The 12,083-nt window shown below is 40.3% G+C and overlaps 1 protein-coding gene across 1 annotated transcript; it reads left to right on the forward strand.

The window, feature by feature from the left end:
• The first annotated feature begins 1,761 nt into the window (after window positions 1-1,761).
• On the forward strand, window positions 1,762-11,480 carry LOC142498616 (C-X-C motif chemokine 13-like). Its single transcript, XM_075606835.1, has 4 exons — window positions 1,762-1,884; window positions 6,688-6,823; window positions 7,509-7,592; window positions 10,283-11,480. The coding sequence occupies exons 1-4, from the start codon at window positions 1,821-1,823 to the stop codon at window positions 10,308-10,310; spliced, it is 312 nt and encodes a 103-aa protein (XP_075462950.1). The 5' UTR covers window positions 1,762-1,820; the 3' UTR covers window positions 10,311-11,480.
• The last annotated feature ends 603 nt before the right edge of the window (window positions 11,481-12,083 follow it).

Genomic DNA, 12,083 nt, shown 5'->3' on the forward strand with positions numbered 1-12,083 from the left:
ACTGTGTTCAGGGACCTGGCACAGCTGGTGGATCTCCTTTAGGGGAGAGGTGGAAACAGCTCTTTTAAAAGGGGAGGAACCTTCTGAATGGAGTACTTCATGGAAATGCTGGGCTAAGTGACGACCGCGATGAGGGGCAGTCTGCTTATGGAGATGACATTAAAGATGCCCTGGTTCAAAAGATCCCTCCTGTGTGAGTGTGGAGTTATTCCCCAGGAAGGAGTTCCCCATCAGATACTTCCCCTGCTGCCGCAGAGATCCTGATGGGGTGGAGGCGCTGTACCAGATGTGAGTAGGACTCAGAGCACACTACCTCAGACGCCTGTCATGGTGATACTTCCCCATACCAACCCAGCGGGAGGCTCAGGAGTCCTGTTACCAGCAGGTGCAGCACATATCACACATCCATGTAATTGGGGGATTTTCTTACATATGGGTCAGAATGAGAAGGGCCCAGGGAAAACACCGTTACATATTTTTTTTTCCTCTCTTTAGAATGACACAAACTTCTAATTCCTCTGAGCTTATATCCCTCTTGCTAATTGATACCTCAGTAACTAACTCACTTTACCCCAGACATCACATCACTATCTCTCTGTCTGTCACTCTCCAATGGACTCAGTGTTTGAATCCCAACTGTCACTCTCAGTGTTCTGAACTTGTCCTCATTAATATTCGTGATGTCACAAACTACCTGGAGATTTCACCAGCAACAAAGGAAAGGGTTCTTCCCAGTAAGGGCAGTTACAATGTGGAATTCATTACCCATGGAGACTGTGATGGCAGATACAATAGATATCTTTAAGACAAGGTTGGACATCTTTTTTTATAAAGGAAAGGTATACAGGGATATACCAAATAAGTAAACATGGGAAGGATGTTGAGCCAGGTAGAAATCAGATTGTCATTACTGGAGTCAGGAAGGAATTTATTTTTCCCTTATGAAATATCATTGGATAATGTTTAACTGGGGTTTTGTGTTTGCCTACAAATGTAGTTGCATAGTTACATAGTAGATGAGGTTGAAAAAAAGACATACCATATGTCCATCAAGTTCAACCTATGTTACATTTAGACGACGGACACTTATCCCATATTTGATATTTACAGTACATTAATCCAGAAGAAGGCACACAAAATCCCCCAGCGAAACATTACCCAATAAAGTAATCTACATTTAGCAAAGGTTGAACTCGATGGACATATACTGTATCTTTTTTCAACCTCATCTACTATGTAACCTATGCGCCTAACCTAACCTAACCTTTTACACTCCACTGCCTGACCATGAGCTTCTGAGGAGAGAGGGATGGAGGGTAGGGTGGCGAGCAGCCAGCTCACAACAATCAATCTATCCCAGCATGGCACAGAGAGAGGGGAGAAGACATAGATCCTGTGTCCTCATTGGCTTAAAATTCTCCAGGAAAATATCTCCCCCTTCCTCCCATTAAAATCTATGGACCCCCAACTTCCTGCACCCATGCGTACACGCTGGAAATGATCTGATAAAGCGAACACAGCAGTTTAACAAACGTACGGACATGGAAACCTTGTACGATTGATATATTTGGCCCATTCAAAGGTATAACAACCTACAAAGTATCTTACTGCAAATAATGACAGAAAACAAGCTGGGCTGGGTTCTCAGTCCATGCCCTTGGCAAGTAAACATTTTACCATACACCAAGAGGAAGAAACATGGGGGGGATAGGGATATTAAAAAAATTACACAAATGACATCAGTTCCTCTTATGGATGATGATAAAGGGAGAGCAAAGAATAAAATCACCTCAAAGTCAACACTACCGTTGTGAGACGAGATGAGGTGCATCACTGTGCTGCTGTCCATTGCCTTACTTCTTGCAGGCTGCTCTGTGGTGTCTGGTGAGGTCAAAAGAAAAATAGATCTGTTATTTTCTGTGGATTTATATTCCATAATCTATTTGTATTCTTTGTATTTGTCCATTCAAGTTCTTGCCATTTGCTTATTTGGGAGTGTGTGTGTTTGTGTGTATACAGTATATTTTTGGTGTAGTGAATTACATTAAGTAGGAATAGTATAACTGCTCTAAGTAAGAATTTACTATGACAAAGATGGTGTTATTTTGAACGTTGACAAATAACCCTCAACATCTGTAGTTTGCTGATATGTTAAGAGACATTTGAATGATGCTATATCACGTTTTTCTTGTTTTATAAATACTTGCTTAAAGGGGCAATTCCCTCATGCTGTTTTGAAAAAGCTTTTTTTCCCCTTTTTTGTTTCCTTCTCTATATTGTCACTTTCCTGTAACATGTGTAAGTGCTGCTGTTGTACAGTGATTAGAATGATTAGAATCTACCTTTATTATAGCTGGAACTCCGGTGATACCGTGTCTGCTTGCCATGTCTACAGTACATTTTTCAAGATAGAATACAATGAATGCTTTAGCCTCCATTGGAAACAAGGGGTTTGATTCAGCGCTTATCAATTCTATGGAGAAACTAAAACAATAAATCAAAATAATGAAAAACAGTGTGCTAAATATTTGTACCCTTTACAAATACACCCTAAGGTGCCAATAAACATTCTAAGGACTGGCATCTACATGGCCCTGACATTTTGCCTCCCACTGGCTGTCTTTGGTCCACAGGACTCCCAGGGGATCCTGAATATCAATAACTCCGGTGATCTGAGTTATTACTTAAACCTTCAAACCTGCAACCTCCCCCATCTTACTGGGGTGGGTGTGAAATGGGAACACATTGATGGATAGAGGAGGCCCCCTGCCCAACATCACTGGGCCCACTGATACCACCTCACACTAGGAATTGTGCAATATATTGATATGGTAGTAATGTCATAAGAAGAAATCAAAATAAGTCAATATTGAACATTATTATGGTGGTATTTATAGCAAGTCAATCATGGCCGTCGTTAACATTTTAGGGACAGCTAGTCGTACTGTATGAATTTTAAGACATATCAGCAAAAGAACACAGACCTGCCAATGTAAAGAGGATCCTGGCACCCCATCACTCAGTGTTTATCCCTTTCCTCTTAAAGCAGCAATTGGAACAAATGGGTTCACCAGAGTTTAACCATAAATTTTTTAGTGCTGGTGGACCAGACAGCACCCCGGTCCCCGAGGTACAGTAGTTACCCTTCTGGTGCTGGCACTCCTAGAAAAATCAACATGGCCGCCGTACCACTCCCCCCCTCCCTTACCTCTTCTAGAGATCACAAGGATTGTATAGCTAGAGTCAATACCCAGTTTGATTATGGGCGTTATTTGGGGGTTGTGTGCCATTTGCTTTAATTACACCCACAATTATTCAAAATAGCATATCATGTATTTATTTGGCGTTGGGGGAGATCACAGTGACATGAGCTCAAAGACACAATTGTGTGTCTATTTTTGTTACTATACACCTCATACATCGACTGTGACCCCTAGCAGACGCACTTACCAGAACACCCTCCTTCCGTCTCTGTAAATTCCCTCCACTTACCACTTAGATTGTAAGCTCTTCTCGGCAGAGACTCCTTTTCCTATTGTTACTTTTATGTCTGAAGTGTTTTTTCCCGTTATGTGTATTTGTATTATTATTTGTTATTTATATTATTATGTCACGTGTATTACTGTACACATCCATGTACACGTGAAGCACAGTGCACATCGATGGTGGTATATAAATAAAGCTATCCATACATTATATAGGTTCCATCGATTGATAGAGGACACAGTCCCCTTCAATCAAAGGTGCTTCCATATTTGTACGAGTACCGTTGTTACCAAGAGGTCTTGTAAAAATAAACCCACTAAACACACGTTGCATTTACAATGACACTGTGCGTTAACACTTCCATTTGACAAGCTCTCACAGGTACATTTTTGTTTTCACAAATACAGGGCTACCTTTGATTTACAGGAGTGGTCCTCTTATTTAGGATATCCCAATATTTCTAAGAATAACTGTTGCTGGGAGTAAATGGGCATCAAAGTGGACTCTTATCCTGGCGGGGAAGAATCTATGCGAATGTAAATGTATTCAGTCATAGAAAGGCAACATTTACGTAGTCACCGTTAAAGTGATCCATCCTAAAATTCCTTGGGTTGTGTCTGGGTGCACCATTGTTTAGTTATTGTAATTACATGAGAAAATAGCAATGCAACAAACCTGTCTAATACTACCGTGGGATGCACCAACAATTTCTCATGCAAAAACATCAACGATTTTTTTTTTAGTAAATGTTATACAGTATTTTCTTCGAGGTTTATATACTGTGCAATATGCGCAAACAGATACAGCAGGTAATGAGGGCTCTGCTTGTGAGAGTTTTAAAGTGCAACAGTGCTGATCGGGCATTACTGTACTGCAATCCTCATGGACTTAAATGGGAGTTTCCTTGATGTTGTACACAATTGACACTGAAGCACTTTAATGAATAAACCCCCAAGTGCAGCTTGTGGCCCATTCAGTTCCATGGGCTGTAAAGTTTCTCTCTCCTCTATTCAATCATATTCAGAGTGTACATCCAGTTCCAATGATATGTATATATATCTATATATTAGAAATAGTATAGGCAGGGGTGCGCAAACTTTTTTTGTCTGCACCTCCTGCCTGCTCTACCCCCCCTCCCCATACTTTTTCTCCTGCGTTTTCTGATGACATCATGATGCCATGGGATGTCACATTACCATGGCAACATGACATCATGCGACCCCACGGCGTCGTTTGACGCCGCGTCGCCAGAAGCCGCCGTAGACAAGGTAAGGGAACTCACAGAGGCCTCGCACGCTCCCCCCCCCCCCCGGCATTTCATTTAGATGTTGTGGAGAAGAAAAAGTAGCGACCCCCAGTTTGCGCACCTCTAGTATAGGGTGCCAACAATTCATGACAGGGGATATAGAATGTAATCACAACATAGAGCGTATCTCATACGTAGTGCAAAGGACGCATTGTAACTCTTAAAAGCTGCTAGGAGGAGAGGGTTATTTTTAAATGATACATGAAAACCAACAGATAGAAATGAAAAGGGGATATAAACGAGGTAAAAAACAGGCAAAATAAGAGGGGGAAAAAAAGAAGCAAGAAAGGGATAAGGATAACATAATCCAGTACTGTATACGTTTTATACAATTAAAGAGCCGTCCACAGATACCCGAGAAAGTCTGGCAATAGGATCTTTATCTTGATTAGCCAAATCAATAAACTTTCCCCCTTTAGGGGCTAATTTTATATTGTTCAAAACGCAGTTCAGGTCTTTTTTTCCAACAAAAATCCCCATTGAGGTTAATGGGGAATTCCCCCTAGCCCCTCTCTCGAAAAAATACCCAGGACGTCCGCTTTGCACAATATAACATTTCCCCCTTAGTTGTAAAGTCTGGCGTAGCAGAATCCTCAGCTAGCTACGGAATACATCCTAGCTCTCCATGGATATAAGAAAACAGCTGTTTAAAAAGGGCGATAGTAGGGAAAGATGCTGCAATCCATCTATTTAGTACACATTTTTTTTGGCTGCCATTAGTATGATCAATTAGGGTTCGATTGTTGGAACATGGGAATCATTACATCAAATAAAAGCCGTTTTAAATGGATAGATTGTGAGCCTGTAAGTGTGGCGATAAAAAATAATGAAGGAACACTGTCTTAAATTAGCTACATTTCCATTTTCACGGTACGCAAAAGCTTCAGATGGGATTTACAATCTTTACCATTTGTCTTTTGGTGATCAGACTGTTTGCCAAATGGTAAATTCTAAGCGTTGCTCTGTCTCGTTTGCTGAGTAATTGTGGGGCCAACCTTACTCAAACAGATAAACATAAGAAGCTGATACGCTCTCATCCCAGTTTTCCTGATGAAAAGAGAGACATTTATTTTTCACGAGACAAATAAGTAAAACAATTCGTTTAAAGGTGATCAAATCTTTCTAAGGAAGCATATTACACGTTTACAAATGTTTGGGTTTTTTTTCTCCCTCCGCTACATTGAACTCCCCCTTTAAGTGATACGAGATATGCATTGCAAACAACACAGAAAAATAGAAGAGTGGAAAATTTTGTAAAAAAATAAATAATAATAAATAGTTTCATAGGAAATGACATCCTTTATGTGTAAACAATTGAATTATATTTCATGTTATTTTTTTTCTCTCTATATTACAATTTTGTCAGAAATATGTTTTACTTCGACCCACATGTAGTATATACTGTCAGGATATTATTGATTAAAGTGATCTTGTATGTATCTAAACATGGGAAATGGCTCAATGTAGAGTAATTTAACTGAAAGGGAAGTATTGCAACAGTAAAATTCAACTGGTGCAAGAATGGAAATAATCCTGATTTGGAGGGTTATCCATTAAACTGCTATAGCTCACCGATCGGCACTAGTGCAGTTTAACAAATAACCCCATTTTAAATCGATTATGGGCATATGGCCTCAAGAGTAGAGAACCCACCTACAGCTATCAATAAACTGTTTAAAAAACAAAATTAAATGAGACGCAATAAAGTAACCTTTTCTCTTCGCTCTAAGTTCCATGCACCATGGAATAACAATGCTGTGTGGGGGAGAGAGAAACTGCAAATGTCAACAGATTTACAAAAAGAATGAAACAATAGGTATATTTATTTTTTCAAATCATTCAGAGATATGTACACCAAGGAGTCTAAAGTGGCTGCCATTTTAAACTCCCCACAGGTCTTCCTTTGGAGAGCCTATTGATTGGAAGAAGATGCACCTGTCTTAAGCAAACCACCAGCAGGATCTCACCAGCCATGTTTAGACGTCTTCAGATCATCCCTAAACGATTCGACTGCAGGAAAATGGAGATCCTGTAAGTGCAAAGATGTTGTGGTTTTATGGCTGGACAGAATTGGTTTTAGTTTTACCTAATGAATACAGACAAAGGTAGAAAAAGAAAGGAAGCATTGTTACTTTCCCCAATTGAATTACATAAATCGTTTTGTATCAGGCTGGCATCGGATTTGGCCGACAATCGTAGGCAGGTTAGGACATTATGACTATTGCATCATTCTACAAATAGTGTTGGTGTCCGACAAGGCAGAATACATGGTTCTGTAAAATATTAGAATAGAATGAGGTGATGGCTAACTCCCTTTTTTATATCTAGCACTAATACACACTAACCAAAACTGGAATGTCACCCTTGCCTTTGATGGTCCTCCGTGCACAGCATGAACAAAGCCCATGAACTGCAGGGCAAAATGAATACAGGATGTTTCCACTCAAATGCTGTAACTTCTCTGGAGCATTGAGCAGGTTTATTTGGAAAGAGATACAACTAGAGTGTAGGACGCCAACCCGTTTGAGCATGGGAGCAGAGCTCATTAGATGATATCTTTAAATGCTTTATGGTATATGTATTGTACTAGAATAAAAGGGAAACATTGGCCAATCTGATCCATTACTTTTAAAATAATTGGATGTGTAGGTTTGTACTGATAACGTATTAGTCCTCTGTGCCCATGACACTTTGATCAGTGTCTATTTCTTTTTAGGATCTTCTTGAAAAACCAGGATGTTGTCTGTGTAGACCCAGCGGCTGTCTGGGTTCAAAGCATGATTTTGCAACTGAGAAACAGGTATAAAATAGATATACTGTACCGACACACTTTATTCGAGCAAATACCCGGTATGTACCTGGCAGATACCTGGAATGCGCCGCTCCTCACCTCTGACAAGCCCCGTTGCATTTGCCTTCCCAGCCTGGGTTCATGCCTGGCTGACGGGCGGCTGATCTGTTAAATGATAATGATTAGGATTTAATAGGCTGCAATGCTTCGCGTGTCTACCAGATGGCATAAATTCATGAATTGTAATGCAGTATATATATATGTACTGTGCAGTATTGCAGCCAGCGGGAATAAAATGCTTCAATCCCTGCCGGAAAATAACTCAATGCACTCGGGCAGAAAACAGTCACAAACCTCAATACACCCGGGTATACCCGAATTCGTGGGACTAGCCGAGCTCGAATAAAGTGTGTCGCCAGTGTATGATATATATTTCCAAAGGGAGAAGGCACAACCATAAAACAGAAGAAAAAAACCCACAAAATAGTGCAGGTAACCCAGATAAAACACGGTTGTGTAAGAAATCTCTTCTCATGCACTCAGAAATGTATGGTGTTTTTCAAGCCTTGATCATTGATCCACTTTTTAGTAGGTGCTCAATTCATTGAAAGAAAGAAGACATACAGTAACACAGTAATAGTTTTAATGGTCTATTCCAAAGAAGCAACATTGAAAATGCACTCCCAAACAGAAGGTAAAATCAAACTCTGATCAGAGTTTCTTTCGGCGTTGGCTCAGAATAGCAGGATCATGGCCTGTGCTTAACACCGCGTCCTGTTGCATATGAGTTAGCTCCAAACTGGAAGACGTGCCATGCGAGTGAGCGGGGAGAGACACACACCGAAAGCAACTCGGATCAGGGTTTGCTTTTACCTTTTGTTTGTGAGCGCATTTTCAAAGTTTCTTCTTTGGAATTGACCATTAAAACTGTATGACAGTTTTACCAATTTTTAGCTCCAGGAACCCACCGGTTCCCGAGATCCTTTCCGATCAAGTTACTGGCATTACGTCCCGGTGTCACGCTGGGATTTAAATGGATGTCCAATAGGAAGCTGTAATGGATGGCGCTGCGGCTTCCTATTTGCTTGCGAACCCGCAAGATTTGAATATCCATCAGGTGGGACTTCACTGGTGTGCATCTTTGGAGCCAGGGTTCCCCAGAGCTCAAAATAAAGCGGTTCAAATCCGGGGAACTCCCTGGTTTCCATGCTGTAAAGAAAGGGGAGTAAAAAAACAAAAAACAAAAACCAAGAGCAGCAAGGGTAGCTGCTTTAACTTCACTAATTCATTAACACACTGACACCCATACCAATATGCTGAAATAAACAGACACGGTTACACACCATCACTGGTGGTCATATACACAGATCCAGGGTTGCAGACAGGGTGGACAGGCTCGACAACTGTCCAGGCCCAAATGGTCGATACCAGAAGTCCGGCACCCACCCCCCTGCACCCCATTAAAAAAAAGTCATTATTTTTTATTTTTTTAAATGCTACAAGTATTTTTTTATAGTACTGAATTATTTTTTTTCTAGGATATTGCTTGGTCTGCAGCTTTAATATGAGGAACAAAGTGATGCTATTTGTGGGAGCCTTTTAGAAGGGAGTTAAAAGACTGGCAGGTATTGGAGGTAGCCAGATTTATTAGGGAATTAATCATTTTATTTCAAGTTAAAATGACAATTCGGAACAGCAGAGCCTTTAATAAAGTGAATAGTTTCACTTGGTTTTGATTGTTTAAATCTGAAGCCCAATGTTTTCCTGATAAACTGATGCTCGGATGACTAAACAATACCCCCAGAGCAGAAGAGTTTAGATTGGCAGATAGCGGTAATAATGCATTCTCTTTGTATTGAGGCGCCATTGTGCAACCAGGTATAGGAAAAAAAAATCCAGTACACCAGAAATCTTATAGACTTCGATACTGTCTGATCTGTTGCTTTTCATTCAAAATGATTCTAAGAAAATTATTCTTGTGTAGATCTATCTAAATTGAACTTTTCCATTACATTGGTCCCCAAAAAAACATTATATAACCAATGATTTCATAGGGTTTAAGTAGCAGTGTCGTGCACATACCACAAGATATCCCACAACACACCAGAGAAGACAATAATGCTGGTTAAATGTTTTTTTTTTTTAAATCCTGATTATATCATTGTGATTCGCTGTTTTAGAAATATACTGAAAGCATGGTTTGTGGGAACATTCAAATATGATCATCAATTCTATTTTCTAAAAACAGCTTTGTAACAGTCCTGATCATTGCAACGTCCCACTCTGATGAGGTCACTGCTCTTATGCTGATTTTGGGCGGGCGGACAGCCTCTTCAAACTTTTATTACATTATAAAATAGATGTTAAAATAAAGGTGTTGTCGGCCTGAGCGCTGTCAGAAATGTCATATCTTACCAATTTTCTGTGAATCTCACCGATTCGGTGTCAGTCTCACTGATTTTTTAGCATAAGTGGTCTCATAGGATTCAACGAAGTCTCACTGATATAGATATATATATATAAATTTTTTTTTTTAACTTTTCCACTCCAGAGCCGCAAAATCTTGTTTTTGGTCTGCAAGCGTTGATATTTCTGCTTCCACTTAATCGCAACTCCAATATGTTGCTAAATGGAGCAATGACAGATAAGCATTAGACTTGCTTTGCTAAAACGTAAATACTGTATGTTTTTTCATGCAGGCAGAACAGGACGAATGAGAATCAATAAAGGAGCTGTAAGAACTTCCCAGAGATGGAATCCAGCAAGAACATTCCACATCAGAGTTACTGCCTGTGCCATGTTACATTACTACTGCATGACTTGTACCTAATCATAATCTCCACTAATAATGCTTTAGTAACATTTTTTTTTTGCTGTAGCTCTTAAGCGACAATACACAATCGCACACAATACTCCCTTTTGTTCTGTATCAGTTTCACCGCAGAAGATTCCATGCAACATAGTTACTATAATTATTTTACATGCAAGGTGTCCAAAAACCCCAGAGAAACCTGTACAGTACTGCACAGCACACCCGCCTGTAACAAAGCAGAATGGATTGCGCCACTGCAGAAAACATGGCTTATTAGGTTACATTTCTAAATTACTCGTGCACTGTACTATTACTTCATGGTATGAACAATCTGTGTGTTTGTTTAATACAGTACCTGATGCGGTGTTATTCCCGGATTGTTGCAGTCATTTGAAAATGCATTCAACAAATACATTGTGCCTTGCCAAGGTAGACTTTGCTGTGCAGCATGATTTGTCTTTTGGATCCAATAAAAGAAAGTTTTCAACCCACCTGCTAGTTACATTATCTGTGCATTAAGGGAGCAAGGGGCATTCTTTGGCAGGTGTTCTTGTTCCTAACCATATGTAGCGGTGTTTCCCCCACCCTCTGGGAGATTCGCCCTGCTACCAGGTGTGTAGTGCTGGTACCTGCTGGTTTACAGAAGCTCTGAGGTTCCTCCGGTATACTGCATGCCCAGGCAGAAGTATATTTTCATAAACCGGAACTCTTTATTCACTGCAGCATACACTAGGCCTCCAGCTCCGGGTGGTCCCTGGACTCTTACCGCCAGCCATGGGCACCAAGGGCAGTCCTAGCTCTTCCCTGACTCCCTATTAGAGTCAGCAGTATCAGTCCCTCTCCCTCCAGGACAGGCAGGGTAGATTAGTAGCCAAGCCAGGCATGGCTACATATACACAAAACTACACATAATGTGCTAGGCTTGTTTGACAGCGTTGAACAGACTTTGTTCTGTAGCTTAGTGTATTGTACCAAAACTTGCATGTCAGATGTACGTGTTTTAGACATCTCAAAGTTCTAACTCCAAAGACACATGTGGAAATCGCCCATATTACACAGAACTATATTGCTTATTTTAATAAATTTAAATAAATGAAGTTTCTTAAAAATGATAGTTTTTTTCTAGCATTGCAGCCTTTGAATAGAGTAAAAAAAAAAATTAACCATGAAAAATGACTGATTTTGGGTAGCTAAAAATTTTCTTCTGGACCTGCATGCTAAAAGAAATAATCAAATCCTGTTAAGACTATTGGATGCGTGTGATTTGTTCCCCCATGGTATTGGATGGTTGCTTTTCAAGTATCTTTTTTCAGCCTGAAGACCCCTGACACAGAAACATAGCTGAAACAGCAGCCCTGTCCACTATGCTGCAAAGCTGCTTCCCCATGAAGGAGAAAAGTTCAGCTCCATTCCCATACCTGCAAATAGACCAAACTAATTCCCCGTTACCAAGGAAGCAGCTTCACTGCATATTGAATAAGATCTGTAAAAAACGGCTGAATTTATGAGCCCGTATCTGTTCTTTAATTCAAAACGCTTTTCTCATTCTTTTTTCCATGCATCATCATTTCATGCACACACTCCACACCCCCTTCTTCCAGATGTCTCCTCCTGTACCCATTCACATTCACGATGACAAAGCCATTGCACGTCCACTTGTCAGCGGTACATGCAGTGTATACACTACC

The sequence above is a fragment of the Ascaphus truei genome, chromosome 1, assembly GCF_040206685.1.
Source record: "Ascaphus truei isolate aAscTru1 chromosome 1, aAscTru1.hap1, whole genome shotgun sequence".
Classification (NCBI taxonomy): domain Eukaryota; kingdom Metazoa; phylum Chordata; class Amphibia; order Anura; family Ascaphidae; genus Ascaphus; species Ascaphus truei.